The following is a 16,311-nucleotide window of genomic DNA, read 5'->3' as shown; positions in this document are numbered from 1 at the left end:
GAAAGCAAATTTGCAAACGTCTCTTGTCTGACAGTGTCAGAATCTATGCACACCTTCCATCATCTCAGGTATGGAAGTGAAAATCACCACTAGTCACAGCAACTTGCATTGTGAGAACCTCTTAACATATGTTAAGAAGACTTTGTTCAAAGCGAATTGAGCAGTTTGATGCGCAGTGGTCTGTAAAAGTGTACATTGTTTCTGATCAAGGTAAAACAAAAACAGGACAGTTACAGCTGACACAGTGTGGAGCTAGAGGAACACAGCAGGCCAGGCAGCGTCAGAGGAGCAGGAAAGTTGACGTTTCGGATCAGAACCCTTCTTCAGAAATGGGAGGGGGAAGGGAGCTCTGAAATAAACAGGCAGAGGAGGGATGGGGCTGGTGAAAGTAGATGGGATGGTGATACATAAGTGCAGGTAGTGGGGTGGATAGGTGGGAGACAAGATGGACAGGTTGTGTCAGGTCAAGGAGGTGGGGATGAGAGAGGGGGTTGGACATGGGATGAGGCCAGAGATGAGGAGATTTTAAAACTGGTGAAATTTCTGGCTCCAGCATCTGTAGCTCTTGTTATCTCCAAAAGAGGTAGAGCTACCTGGTTGTAGCATTCACTTTTGTGATTTTGATCAGTTCTTGGCCTGACCAGCAGATGAGGGCTTCCCTGAGTCAGAAAATATCTGGCATCTGAAAATGCTAGCGATCACAACAGATCAGGCAACATCCATAGAGAGAAAGCAAACTAACATTTCAAGTCGAGATGACTTTTCATGAGAGATGAATTTGTAGGAGCATTTGCTCCTACAATATCTGGCATCGATCCCATCCCACTCTCCCTGCCGGTTGATCGATGTTCAAATAGTGGAAGGCTGGCGGAGCCTGCTGATCGGTTATGCTGCAGAGGTAAAGAGGTTCCACGTACCTGAGAATCCACAGGGCAGCAAACAGATGTTATGTGAGACCCCACCAGGTTGATGCCTGATAATCAGGCTGACTATGATGCCATTGTGATAAATGGCACTGATCAAGTATTTGATTGTTAGTGGCATTGTCTCTTCATGAAACTTACTGAAAAATGTTTACCTGGTTAAGCTCCCATGAAGCAACATTTACTATTCAAAGGTTGCTATACAAACACAAGTCTTGCTCCTCCTTGAAGCGCTGCCAACTAACCCAACATAATGTATAGACAGAGTAAATTTTGTTCATGGTATCACACACTTTGGGTCTATTCAATTGTTGTTAATATTTCTTCTTCCAAATGTTTGTGCGCACTGTGCTCAGACATGTAGTCTACTTATGTAACTTGGAAGTTAGTCTGCTATTAAATTTTATCACATGTTTGTTATAAAACTTCTCTTCTGCAGTATTACCGTCATTAAAGCACAGCTTTGGTAAATACAACTCCTAATCACATAATTTACTTGAAAAAATATGTCGCGGCAATCCAGCTGGGATAAATATGTGCATGGGTAAAAAGTGTTAGAAAGTTCTGAAAAACATTACAGATAATTAACTGGGGAAAAGTTGGCAGAAATTAACTGAAAGAAGCAAATTTATGACTGAAATTTAGCTTCATGTTGATATTGCAAGAGTAGTGTTTTCTTATTAAAATAAAAAAAACATTCAAACTGACAGTCTACATTATATTTAAATTGTGACTCAATGACTGTAGCACTCATTGTCAGAGGCAAAACTACAGCAGCACATGTATAATTGACAATATAAACATGAAAATATACATCACAACATCTAAATAAATGAAAATTTGCAGAAATCAGTCAGGCTTTAACAGAACATGCCCCAGGTAATTTGAAGCACTTGGAAGCAAAGTACAGATGACTTTTCTTTCAGTGATAGTTTCTTTTGGCACTGTGAAATATTCTGCAGTGCAAAAATCCTTGCTGTGGGCTGTACTTGGTTTCATTTGGCTCTCATTCCTGGGGAAGCTGAAACCTATTATGAAGTGGAGAAAGCTGACATTTTCCAGAATTTATACATGGGCAATTGAAATGACAAGCTCACAGTTACCAGCTTACGAGCTGTGATCTGCGACGGAGGCCTTGCTGTCAACTGACTCAGGAGAAGGGATTGGCCCCAACAGTGTTATATAAACCAAAAGACATGAAACTCGACATTGCTGCTGCCCTGAAGATCATGGAATCCCTACTGTATGGAAGCAGGCCATTCAGCCCAACATGTTCACACCAATCCTTCAAAGAACATCCTAAACAGACTCACCCACTTACCTACTTACTGTATCTCACAGTCAATTCAACTAACATCCTTAGACTGTGGGAGGAAACCAGAGCACCTGGAATAAGCCCACGCAGACACGGGCAGAACGTGCAAACTCCACAGAGACAGTCGCCTGAGTGTGGAACTGAGCCTGGGTCCCTGGTGCTGTGAGGCAGCAGCACCGTGCCGCCCCAAATCCACTGGAGGATGCTTTTTGAATTTTGATTGAAATGAGAAGCTCTCATCTCCCACTATCCTTAGCCACATGAAAATATAAAACAAGAAGCTTCATATATTGCTTACTAATTGCTAATAGATTCAAAACAGTATTTCATTTGACAGAAGGTGATATCCTTGCCTATTCATCTCCTCCTTCCTCACTGTCCAAGATCTCAAAGTTTTGACTTGCAATTCTTTCATTCTAGTCTATTGAAATTACTACTCACAGTGAGATTTTCTTTATATGGGTGAGACCAAATACAGACTGGGCAACTTTTTCACAGAACGCCTCCAGTCTGTCTGTATGAATGACCCTGACCTTCCACTTGTATGCCATTTCCATAAATCACCTTGCTCTCATGCTAATATTGTTGTCCTTGGCTTGTGAATCTTGCAACAAAGTACAAAGCAAGCTTGAGTGACATTTTCACTTGTTTTCCACTTAGCCACTTTACAGCCTCTCAATCTCACTACTGAATTTCACGTCTTCAGAGCCTGATCCCGTGATGTCTGTTTTGCTATTTTCTTTAAACTCTGCTCTTTCATCTCTCGCCACAGTCTTGACTTATTTGTGCCCTGTTTACTTTGCTTTCAGTTGACTCATTCTCTCCTCACACTTGAATTCAGACCTATTTCACCTCTCTTTGTCTCTTTCACTACCTTTAAAAACGCCTTTGCCTTCTGGAACAAAAACAGAGTTGCTGGAAAAGCTCAGCAGTTTTGGCAGCATCTGTGAAGAAAAAAATCAGAATTAGGGTGGCACGGTGGCTCAGTGGTTAGCTCTGCAGCCTCACAGCGCCAGGGACCCGGGTTCAATTCCAGCCTCGGGTAACTGTCTGTGCGGAGTTTGCATGTTCTCCCCGTGTCTGCATGGGTTTTCTCCGGGTGCTCTGGTTTCCTCCCACAGTCCAAAGATGTGCGGGCTAGATGGATCGGCCTCGCTAAATTGCCCACAGTGTGCGGGGTGTATGGGCTGTAGGGGGATGGGTCTGGGTGGGATGCTCCAAGAGGCAGTGTGGACATGTTGGGCCAAAGGGCCTGTTTCCACACTGTAGGGAATCTAGTTTAATCTAATCTTAACAGTTGGGGTCCAGTGACCCTTTCTCAGAACGACTTTGCTTTTGTTCTTGATTTATAGCATCCACAGTGCTTTCAATTTTTTACCTTTGTCTTCTGCACTGGGCCTCAGCACAATCTGTCCCCTTCACCCCTCCTTCAGTCATGCTGTACTAAAAAAATTTCCAAACCCTTTCAATTCTGAAGAAGTTACAGAGCACTCAAAATGGTAACTCTGCTTCACTCCACAAGGGCGCTACCAGGCTTGCTGAGTTTCTCCAGCATTTTCTGTGTTTGTTTCAAATCTCCAGTATCCACAGTATTTTGATTTTATTAGGTGTCACAGGTGAATATTTCTCTTCTCCAAACATTTTCATGAACAATTTCACTGATTGTGATAAGTTATGTACTATAGCCCCTTCTGCCAGTACTGATAAGTTTGCCTGAGATAAATGTTTCAGTGATAATGGAGCTTGGGACAGATTCTGGATAGGTCAGGCAGCCAAACAGCTCCCTGTGTCTTCCTGGTAGAATTTGTGCTACTTTAACTGCAGAAACTGGTGAAATTACCTCATTGTGCCGCGGAACTTTAGTGTGTGACATCAATGTAAGACGTCAATATCGAACTAACCGCAAGTGCTTTTGAAAGATTATTTACCTGAAACATTGACTTGTTTTCTCTCCAAAAATCTGCTGAATATTTCTTCTAGTTTGTATTATTATTAACCAATATGCTGATATATTTCTGCGGGAGAGTGCTGAATGTTCACACCACACCAGCACTGGCTTAGTACCCTCCTCTTCTGAATCACTTGCCTTCATTGGCCATTGCATTGAGTATCGGAGTTGGGAGGTCAAGCTGCGGTTATACAGGACATTGGTTAGGCCACTCTTGAAATATTGTATTCAGTTCTGGTCTCCCTGCTATCAGAAAGATGTTGCTAAACCTGAAATGATTCAGGAAAGATTTACAAAGATGTTGCTGAGATTGGAGGTTTTGAGCTACAACGAGAAGCTGAATAGGCTGGGGCTATTTTTCCTGAAGTGTCAAAGGCTGAAGGGTGACCTTATAGAGATTTATAAAATCATGAGGGTCATGGGCACGGCGAATAGTCAAGGTCTTTCTCCCAGGATAGGGGAGTCCAAAACTAGAGGGTATAGGTTTAAGGTGAGAGGAGAAAGATTTAAAAGGGATCTGAGGGGCAATTTGTTCACACAGAAGGTGGTGCGTCTATGGAATGAGCCGCCAGAAGAAGCGATGGAGGTAGGTACAAATACAACATTTAAAAGACATCTGGATGGGTATATAAATAAGAAAGATGAGTGGCTACAACTTTGAGTTTGAACAATACAGCAACTTGAGAAACAAAGAGAATCTAAATCCTTGTCCTCACCTCCCCCCACCCCCCCGCCCACCCCACCCCTCTGTTTCCTTCTGTGTGTGGCGAAGTTTAAAGAAAATTCCAAGCAGTGAGCTTTTTTTTTGTCTTTCTCTCTCTGCAAATTACCTTCCGGAAGAAAAAAAGGCAAAAAAACACATCTTCAGAGTCACACTAGGATGAATCCTCAACTGGTGAATGTGAAAGTGAGAACTAGTGTGTGAACAACCTCATGTCTTCATCAAAGAGTCAAAAGAATCAGAAGAGAGCTGAAGGAAAGCACCTCATCAATGTCTGTAATCTCGACTGGTACCAGAACTCTGCTTCACTGATCTTTTCCTCCTTCCATACCCTTAATATTTGTGCCTTGTCTCTGTATATGTCTGTTTTCATGAGTATGGAGACATTTTAGTCAGGGTAGTGTTTACATTATAGACTTAAAAGTTAGCAATTCATGTTTCTTTGGTGCCATTGTTTAAAACAGTTTGATTGCAATAAATAGTGATTTTCTGGCTAAAAGGTAAGAGTGTGGTTTGCTTATTCTTTTAACCTGAATTAGACAGTTGGGTAAGATTGGGCAATTTGGTGGTTTTATCAAACTTTCACTTTTGTGGTCAATGTGGAAATGGTGGGTATTGATTTCCAGTGCACTACTCCTGACAGTGGTGACCCCAAGTGCACATCCTGACTGCAATAAACAAAGCCGTCCACCAAAAGGACCAGCTCAAGATCACACGGAGTGTCTCTTTGTACATTCCTGAAACAAGTGCTTGTCATGAGGCATCTCCTGACACATCAAGGCACAAGCCACTATGAGGCTCAATTGCATGGTGGCATCATGGCAGCAGAAGGAAAAGGATGCTAATGCAGGGTTACAAATTCATTTTACACATGCAACAACATGGTCCCATCACTTAAGGACCTTTGGATCCAAGACTGATCTTTCCACTTATCTTGGCAACTCATACAGTCTGATGGATATCATTAGCAATTCCTGGAGACTACTGTCAATACCTGTCTCAAATGCCATGACATCTATTTTCTTGGAGTCTGGTGCAAGGTAGACACAAATAAGGTGCCGTGCTATATAGGGCTACCACAAACATAGACACCAATAGAGTCACAAAACGCAAACAGACCCTTCGTTCCAACTTGTCCATGCCGACCAAGTTTCCCGAACTAAACTGGCCCCATTTGCCTGTATTTGGCCCACATCCCTCTCAGCATTTCCTATTCATGTACCTGCCCAAATGCCTTCTAAATGTTGTAACTTTACCTACATCTATCACTTCCACTGGCAGTTCGTTCCACATACGAACCACTCTCAGTATAAAAAGGCTGCTGCTCAAGTCCCTTGGAAATCTTTCTCCTGTCTTCATAAAAATATGCCCTCTAGTTTTGAACTACCCTCTCTTTGGTAAAAGACCTTTGCTATTCACCTTATCTATGTCCCTCATAGGTGTGAACTGAAACACTACCTTACCTCCCTTTCAACAAGTTACTCTGCCCACCAATAGGGATGGACTCCATCCATTGGGAAAACCTTGCTTACAAATATCTCATCAGACATCAGATTGATTTCTGCAGCCATATACCAAGTCAGTTAGCTGACAGATAGTTCTGCTATTTGCTTGAAAACCTATACCTTTCTCTATACTTCTGGCTGATTCTTTTTCATATCCTGTTCCTTCAGAGCATGGGTTGAGATCTCCATCACTTTAATGGTCACACAATGCTGATCTCTCTACATCTGTATCTTTCCCTGATCTGCCTGAGTTTGCATCGAGTGTGGTGAATAATTATTCAAATGATTTAAATAAATTACTGTTACTACCTCACTATTCAGGCAGGTTCACACACGTCCTAAACCTTAGAAGACTGACATAAACCCAAAGGCAAAAGTTGAATTCAAAGTTTTGCAGCTAGCCAAGAGAAGATATTTTCCAGCTAATTAAGTTCCATTGAAGTGAATCTATCATCCACGTGCGAACACCAAATGTCTGGGCATGTTCCAAATTTTAAGTAAACCTGAATACCCGTTCCTCATCAAACTTTTCATTACTGTTGTTTAATCATGATAAATGTCTCCTCTTGAGAAACTGTTGAAGTAACATTTTGTTCTCATTATTATGCTTTTATCTGTGATCAAACAGCACTATGGAGAGGAATTCTCCCAGAGGATTATGGCCTGAATATTCTTAGTAACATGTAAAATGAAAAGTCAGAATGAAAAAATGAATAATTGTATTATCTTTCAGAATTTAAGCTTATTTATTCTATTTAGCAACATGGCATTCTCAAACAATAATTATTCCCTGATTACACAAAGTCAACTAAATTCTGGTTCAAATTAAGTGATTTTATCATAGAAACCAATCTTCATTGCTGCGATCCATGGCAGCTAAATTTCACATATTTTCAGGAAAAATTAGACCATAAGACATAGGTGTAGAAATCGGCTATTCAGCTCACTGAGTCTGCTCTGCCATTCAATGAGATCATAACTGATCAAATAATTCTCAGCTAATTTTCATGCCCTCTCCTCATAACTCTTGACTCCCTCACTGATTAAAAATCTCTCTCCCTTTCTCAGCCCTGAATAGACTGAATGACACAGCGTTGGCAGCTCTCTCTGGTAAAGAATTGTAATGTTCACTACTGCCTAAGAAAAGATATTCCACTATGTTTCTATCTTTATTGGGTGATACCTCACTCTGAGATTATGCCCTATGGCCCTAGACTCTCCCATAGAGAAAACAACCTTTCCACATTTACCTGGTTGAGTTCTCATAGAATCTTATATGTTGTAACAAGGTTACCTCTCTTCTTCCAACTCTAATGAGCACCAACCAACCTGCCAAACCACTCCCCATAGGATAGTCCTTCTACTAACCTGTGAACCTTCTCTAGACTGCCTCCAATATCAGTATATCTTTCCTCAGATAAGGGGCCTAAAACTGCTCACAGTATTCAAGCTGTCGATTGACTTGTGTATTTTATAGATTTCGCAAGGCCTCCCATTATTTAAGTTCCACTTCCTTTGGAATAAAGACAATTATTTCATTGCTGTTTTGTTGAAAATATATTGTAGATTTGTGTGATTTATATACAACGTCTCCCAAATCCTTCTGTGCTCAAAGTGTACAAATTCATTGTTTCCCACTTTACATTCCATCTACCAATGGAGTATCCACTTCTTTAACCTGTCTATATCACTTTGCAAGTCACTATCATCATTTGCCTTCACATCTATTTTTCTGTCATCTGTAAACTTTGCTATTGTACATTCAGTTTCCTCATCCAAGTCATTAATATATTTTAATACCATGTGGCCTCTCTGTTGATCCCTGTGGCACTCCACTGGAATGCCATCCTGCAAACGCCTCCTTTATCCCAACTCTCTGACTTCTATTTGCAAGCCAACCCTCTAGAATCATAGAATTCATATAGTGCAGATAGAGGGCATCAAGTTTGCACCAATCCCCTGAAGAGTATCCTACCCAGACTCATCTTTTTCCTGTAACCCCACATTTCCTATGGCTAATCTATTTAGCCTACATGCCCCTGGACACTATGGACAATTTAGCACAGCCAATCCACCTAACCTGCACATCTTTGGACTGTGGGAGGAAACTTGAGCACTAAGAAGAAATACATGCAGACACCCCTTCTAAAATCCAAATATATTACATTCTCTGTTTCTCTTTTATTTATTTGTTAGCTACCTTTATAAAGAACTTGAATAAATTTGCCAGGCATAATTTCCATTTTGTGAAGCTACAGTGACTCTGCTTGATTTTCATTATATTTCTAAGTGATCTGTTATAACATCGTCCACAATAAACTTAATATTTTCCCAATAACAGATGTAAAGGCAACTGATCTAGAGTTTTGCTATTTTTCATTTCTCTCCCTTTCTTAAATAATGGTGTTAGATTGAGAGCTTTCTAAACCTCTGGGGCCTTCCCAGAATCCAAGATTATTATCAGTGCATCTACTAACCTTACTGCTATTTATTTTCATATCTTAGGATGTGTCCCATCAGATCCGAGGGACCTAATAGTCATTAGCACCATTAGTTTATCTAATTTTTTTTCTAGTGATAGATTTTACATTTATTTACTTTCCCCCACTTTAGGCTCTTGACAATTCAATATTTCAGAATGCTCTTACTATCTGCTACCATGAGAAGTGATGCAAATTATTTATTCAATACTTCTACTTTGTTTTGGCTCCTAATTATTATTCCTCTTAGGCTCATTCTGTAAGGGGCCTATGCTAATTTTAGCCTCTCTCTTCCCTTTTTTTCTATATATCTAGAGAAGCTCTTGCTGTCCACTTTGATATCACTTGCAAGTTTACCTGAAAGTTTATCTTCTCCTTCATTATTACTTTTGTTTAAAAAAAACTTTTCCAGACTTCTGGCCTGTCACTGATCTTTGACACATTTTATGTTTTTTGGTTCAGTTTGATGCTATCCTGGTTAACCATGGTTAAGAGACAGTAATTTTATATTAACATTTTTTCCCCTTTTGGCCCTATTTATTGCTGTTTTTCTATTTGAATGCTCTATCCCTTCATGTTCCAGTCTGCATACAGATATTAAAATTCCTGCTGTGTAATTCTGCTATATTGTCTTGCTTTGTAAGCTTATATCTCCCTTCTGCCACACCATTCCCACCACTAACGATTTTAAAGCCCTTTCTACAGAACAGTTATTTGATTCACTAGGTCACTAAGTATATGTCTGCTGCTTTGAAAAAAGAGGAGACTGCAGCAGCAGTAATCTTGGAGTTAAAACGATGTGTTGCTGAAGGTCCTACTGCATGTCATTGTCCATGTTTGCTTCAAGTTGCCTATCAGTTTTCATATTATTGCAACTTATTTTGACTTGTATGTTATTAAAATTATGATTTTGGCACATTTTAATATGAGCCATGGAACTCTGCTGAGGAAAGTAACAGTTACACAAAATTAAAGATTACTCTTTGTCTGAAATAGTGGGTGATAATCTGGCAGCCTGCTTTTGCATGGTTTTCTTTTTCACTGAAGTCAATGAAAGGAAAATCAGACAGTGTAGGTGACTGATTTAGTACCATCTACTTTCCTCAAGTGCCGGACACTATTTTCACTCCCAGTATATAAAAAACAGTAATATAAAAGAACATATGTTCAGCCAATGCAAGATGCATATTTGCAACTACATAGTATTTTTACAAACAAGCAATCAAACAACTTCAACTCCCCTGTGTTTTTCTCACTGAGAATATTCCACAATGTCTCATCATGCATTTCTTGCCTCTATGAGGCTTTAGGCAAAACATATCTATCTACTCTCAACAGTGTGACTGCTATACTTTGTGAGGGTAAAGGACAAGGAGATTCCACCCTGTATTAACTTTAAGTGCTTGTCACTTGGAAGTAAATAACTATTGAAGTCAAAACTACTGATGGCTAATTAGCAGGTATTTTCAATTGTACCTCTTATTTATATGGCAGATCTCACATAAGATGCCACAATAAAGTCTAAACGAGAATTTAAATTATCAGTTTGAGTGAATTAACTGGTTATTTGCTTAACTCTATCTTCTGATATTATCATCAGGTGCCTTAATTATGCATTTTTCACCAACAACTCTTTTTTTTACATCAGCCAATGATGGAAGATATTACTGACGAATTGACCAGTTTTCTTGTTTTTCTTTGCTTAGGGTAAGCATTAAGGAATTATGAGCAGAAAAACAGCATGAGTTAGATTCAGAGTTAAGTCCTCCTGATCACGTTCCACTAATGTTCCTTATCACCAATATAAAGACATAATTTTCTCAATTAAAAGAGCATATCTTTCCTACTACGGAATCGACACTGTGCACAAAATTTAGCGTCTCTTAGTGTTAAACTGTAGCCTTGAATTAAGTTAGATTTAAAGAGGTCAAGAGTTAGATTTGAACTCAGGTTCCAGGGATCAGTTTAGTTTGGGATTATGTTCGGCATGGACAAGTTGGACCAGTGTCCATTTCTGTGCTGTATGACTCAATGAGCAGCAATTTTTGGGTAAACAGTAGGATAGTGGTAACGTCATTGTGTTAGCAAGCTAGAGGCCCTGGGTAATATTCTGGAGGCAAGGATTCCAATCTCACAATGGCAACTGATTACATTTTAGTTCAATTATTAAATCTAGAATTGAAATGAATCTCAGTGATGGTGACACATGCAGCTATCATCAATTCCTGTAAAAAAAAACTGTCTGGTTCCTTCTGGAGAAGAAAATGTCATCCTTATCATCCTCAATACATATGATTCCAGACCAACAACAATATGGTTGACTTTAAATTGACATTTCATATGGCCCAATAAACCACTCAATGCAAAAGTGATTAGCATAAGCAATAAATTCTGGCCTTGCCAGCTATCCCATGAAAGAATAAAAGAATAAAAACCATCAAGTTTACATCCAACCTAAGCTGTTGTGACATCAATGGTAGTATTATTGCTGAAAATGATATGGTGATGTTTACTGCATGTTATTTTATACTGATACTCTGTTGCTGCCATCTTGTTTAGGACCATGAGCTGGGAAGTTGATGCTTAGAGATGGGAAGCCACTTGTCAGAAATAAATTGATGTCCAATGGTTTATATCAGGATGCAAATGTGTCTGCTGCACATGCTTCATCCAGTTGCACATGGTGATGAGCAGCTTACTCAGAGGACCCTCTGCTGTTCAATCAGGAAATGTTTGCATTTTGTTTGGTGGGGCAAGGACAGAGTGAGTAGGTACTCTGGTCTGCTGCCAAGGTCCTTCTCAGGATTCCCTCTATCCTGCCAATCCAGTTTGAATGTGACTTGGATTGGCACGGGAGATGGTTAATTTCCCACCTTCGCATAACTGATTGTAAGGTGGAGCAGTGTGTGTTTGCACATTAATGAAGTTCAAATCTCAAAATGGCACAGGTAGTAACAGAGATTGTATTGTGTCTTAATGCACTCCATTCTCTGATCCCATTTCTGTTACTTTAACTTCCTCCCACCTCAGAATTTAAAGATCATTTAAAAGATTATTTTTCTTGCGTCTGTGTAGTTTATTTATTTTACTACTCTCCCAGCAGAAGATGAAAGTAGATTTTGTGTTGGACACTATGTGATACACCATCTTTCATGCTAGTGCAGGAAAACAATATTATCCTGAAGCATGTAAATCTTTTCTCGAAGACAATTGCTTCAAATTAAAATGATTTCAGACACTTACTTATCAGGATTTTCTACTTCTTCTGTGACAAAATTCATGTAAAACCTGGATAAAACAAAAATGAATAGTTTGAGGATAATCTTATAAAACACAACTTCCTGCAGTTTAAACACAAATCATTCAACACAATTATTTGTTATCGTGGAAATGTAATTGCGAGCATAATCTCAGGAGTTTATCTTTGGTTTGCTAAGCACTTTTTTTTCTGTAAAGATCACTTTCTTCTCAATTCTGTTCTTGGGTACCTTTATGTACAGAGACTGAGAGGTCTTACCATCCAGAATATGCATACATTCCAGAATAGAAAGCAAGAGGAACTCCCATAAGGTTAAATTCTTTTGTTTGAAATGGCTGATTGAAATGTTGTGTTTCTCCTGTGGAACGTGAAAGGAAAGAAAATAAGCAGGAACATCATAATATATGATTACAGAGGCCGATACAGGCAAGAAATCTGATTAATCAACAACAAAACCATTCATGATTAGTAATGCTGTGTATCCTTCATACTGATTGGAAAATAAGACCTGCATTTATGTCGCATTATTGTAACATCAATAGGCCCCAAAGTACTTCACAGCTAATGATGTATATATATTGTACAGTTTTCGGTGTAACTTAGGACTTGGCAGCATCCAATTTGTGCACAACAAGCTTCCACAAACACCATTGGGATAATGACTGAATAGTATAGTTTCGCAATGTTCATTGTGAGACACACAATATTTAGGTTTTCAGCAATAGCACACCCTGCTCTTGATCAAAAAGGATCTGTCAGAGATTTTACATCCATCTTAGATTATGCTGTTTAACTTCTCATTCAGAGGACTGAATTTCTGACAGTGCAGGACTTGCCCGTCACTGCGCTGAAGCGTCTGTCCAGATTTTGTGCTCCTGGCAAAGTTTTCAAACCCGGTCAGGAATCCAAACTGTTGCTAAATCCTCAGCCAGTAAGACATCTTTGTTCCCCTTCAATTAAAGTGGCACAGAGGTGGCCCTGGCTGCTGCAGAAAGTGCACCTCCAGCGTCTCAGGACAAACGTGAGCAATTTGGGGACAGGGACTTTGCTTTGGTTGGGATACATATTGGAGCAGCAAACTCAGAAATAAGGGCAGGGCTGGCTTTCGGCAGGCTACCCTATCCAATATCTAGTCCCTCAATGAGGCACTGATTGTCTATGATTGAGGGGATGACTACTGACAGCATCTCCCCCAGTCACCCAGCAGTCGCTAGCTACTCTCTGGGGCACATGGCAAAGGCTCCCTGAATTAATCGCAGTAGGGGCAGGCTGAGTCCTCTAGGTGGTTATTTATTGTCACTTAAGGACCTCAACTGATTGTAGGTGAGGAAGATTGACATGGGCCTTCTTACCCAGGAATTATCTCCAACAGAGGTGGGAAAGCCATGTGGCTTCCCACATCAAAGCTCATCACAGCCAGGGGCAGAAGATTCGAGCTGTTATCTTTTGGAGGAAATATTGAAACAAGGTCCTGTTTGCCCCCTAAGGTGGACATAAAAGGCTTTATTTGGAAGACAGGCAGCAGAATTGTACCTGGTGTCTTGCTAAATATTATCTCACATAAACATTATCTGGTCGTTAACATGCTGCCATTTATGGAATCTTGCTTTGTGCAAATTGTTTGCAACATTTCCTACTTTGCAACAATGAAGCACTTGGCAATTTGCCGGCTTCAAAGTGCTTTGAAATGGTAAGAGGTTGTGAAAGGTGTGGTATAAACGCCTGTCTTTTCTTTTAGTGCAAAATATCCCAGTGGTACTTAACTGACATACTGCTTCTTCCTGGCATGCCACAAATCACACTATCATCAAGTCACATTGTTGATCAACACCACTGGGGAGCTGTGCCAATCATTTTCGAATAGCAATGTTGTCACTTCAAAAAAATTGGTATGGTCTTGTGGTCCACTGTAATGTCCGATCTCACCAAGCAGGCTGTTTAAAATCAGGTATATCTGCCTTTGTTTCCAGGAATTCTTAATATCAAAGATCCTTTTAGTGCTTCAGACAAAAATGTCTTTCTATTCAGGCAGTGTAAGCAAATCATGTCACTGAAAGTAAATTTGCAGTACAGAATAAATAGAGTTCAGCTGTCACAGTAATAGACCCTTTACTTAAGATAATGCCATTTTTGATAGATTTGAAGGAAAATATGACAACTGATGAGACTTCTCCATCACAAATGAAGATGAAACAGCAATGTTTAATGGGCGTGATATTAACAAAAGCAGCGGAGAAAGGCTATTTGTAATTCGTCATTATAGAACATACAGTGGCTCTACAAGAGTGCTAAAATGGAAAAAAGTGTTTTACAACTGCTTACCTTTGAATAAAGACACCATTCCAGGGAAGATGATTATTAAAATGGCAACAAGTTTGCAGAATGTCAAAAAGACCTGTAGCCGTGCAGTCCAGCTGACGCTCACACTGTTAATGTACATTACCGCAGCTGGATAAATTAACAGGACAAAACAATTACTGTTACCCGAGGTAACAACATACTGCAACAAGGGTACCACTGACTGGCAACTTGATCGAAACTAATGCTGCACAATTTCCTTCATATTATTGTCAAACTATAGAACATAAAGATAACAAAAGACCTGATAAATAATAAAGGGTCAAAATATTGACAACATGAGCAAAAGAAAATCTATTTCCCAACATCCACACTTACAAATGTTCCATTTGGAACTTACATGGAATCAATGTGGAATGTGCCTGTTGTGCTAGCAATTTATCACACACCTGGTTTCCTATTTTCAGAAGATATTGCTAGCATTGTTTGAGAACGAGGCACAGCCTATATACTGTCTTGCAAAGTGGGGCAGCATTATCAGAGACTGAGTTATCCAGAGCCGCGCCGATAACCTTTCTGATAGCAATTGATAGGTCTGTCTGAGCACAGATGCTGGCGGTAAGCCTGTCAATCCTCAGTGACGTGAAGTAAAGAAGCAAACAAAATGGCTTGCATGGATAAGGTGGAAAAAGCTATTGTCTAACAAAGAGAATGATTAGATTAAAAGGTTATTTGGTAAAGGTACAAAGTTCCTCATTCGTCTTCCTGCAAGAATTGTAGCATGGTGTTTTATTCTGCATGTTAGCAAGATAGCTATCCTTGTAACCTGGCAGTTTGTGATCTGTAATGGTTACACCTTACCAAAGAGTGAATGCTGTATGACTCCGGAGATATCTGCAAATTCCTTCATTTACACTGTTATAGATAATATTGTTCACTGGAAGTACTTTTCCAGACTATTACATCCTTTTTTTCGTGATCCATTTCACTTGACTGCCAATAATTACTGTTACATTGTGAGATATATATATGTTCTCATCATATCCATTTTCATTCCACAACATTATTCTCAATGTAGAATCTCTTAAGACATGTCCTACAGTACATTTTAAACAAAACTAAGAGCTTTGGGTCAGGATTCCTGTAGAAAAAAGAATCGGTTTTATACCCAAGTTCTAGTGTTCCTCACTCTCTCACCTCAGGAGCATTTAATTCTCTGGCAGGAAATAGACAGGAAGTAGAAGCCCAAAGAACAATTATATTGGGTCTCTATCTCTCTCTCTCTCTCTCTCTCTCTCTCTCTCTCTCTCTCTCTCTGTATCTCTCTTGCATGTGCATCTTACATTTACTCAAGCACTCTGAGACTTCCTCAAAAAGGCAATCACTGCCTACAATTGCATCAGTACAAAGGAAAAGGTTAGCCATTTGCAGTTCTCATCTCAGTTTACTCTGTAAGCAACAGAAGGGTGTCCCTCTTAAAGCATATCTGAAGATCTGTTGTTAAGCTTATTGGACCTAGAACCTGAGCCAGGCAGGCAGCAAAGAGTTTCCTTCTTTGACATTCCAAAAGCAACTAAATTGCCTGAGGCTTATAACTAAGGCTACATTTTCAAGTCATGTAAACAGTACAGCACATCACGCTCCAATGCACCCAAGGGGTGGACGCTATTAAGTTGTTTCTGTTAGCCGGGGAGACTAGGACCCATGGGCACAGCCTTAAAATTAGAGGGGGTAAATTTAAAACGGAAATGAGACGACATTTCTTCAGCCAGAGAGTGGTGGGCTTGTGGAATTCATTGCCACGGAGTGCAGTGGAGGCCGGGACGTTGGATGCCTTCAAGGGAGAGATCGACAAATTCTTG

The 16,311-nt window shown here is 39.9% G+C and overlaps 1 protein-coding gene across 1 annotated transcript in view; it reads right to left on the bottom strand.

Annotated features, from left to right (window-relative positions):
• slc7a11 (solute carrier family 7 member 11) overlaps positions 1 to 16,311 on the bottom strand; it is a 176,065-nt gene that overhangs the window by 77,550 nt on the left and 82,204 nt on the right. The window contains exons 4-6 of the mRNA XM_048545417.2: positions 14,474 to 14,599; positions 12,410 to 12,509; positions 12,136 to 12,180 (exon numbers count right to left, since the gene is read on the bottom strand). Of these exons, the coding sequence (XP_048401374.1) occupies positions 12,136 to 12,180; positions 12,410 to 12,509; positions 14,474 to 14,599 (271 nt within the window). The remainder of the gene's footprint in view (positions 1 to 12,135; positions 12,181 to 12,409; positions 12,510 to 14,473; positions 14,600 to 16,311) is intronic.

Source organism: Stegostoma tigrinum, chromosome 1 (genome assembly GCF_030684315.1).
Source record: "Stegostoma tigrinum isolate sSteTig4 chromosome 1, sSteTig4.hap1, whole genome shotgun sequence".
Classification (NCBI taxonomy): Eukaryota; Metazoa; Chordata; class Chondrichthyes; order Orectolobiformes; family Stegostomatidae; genus Stegostoma; species Stegostoma tigrinum.
The sequence above is the reverse complement of the archived record's forward strand: the minus strand, read 5'-3'. Positions and strand labels throughout refer to the sequence as shown.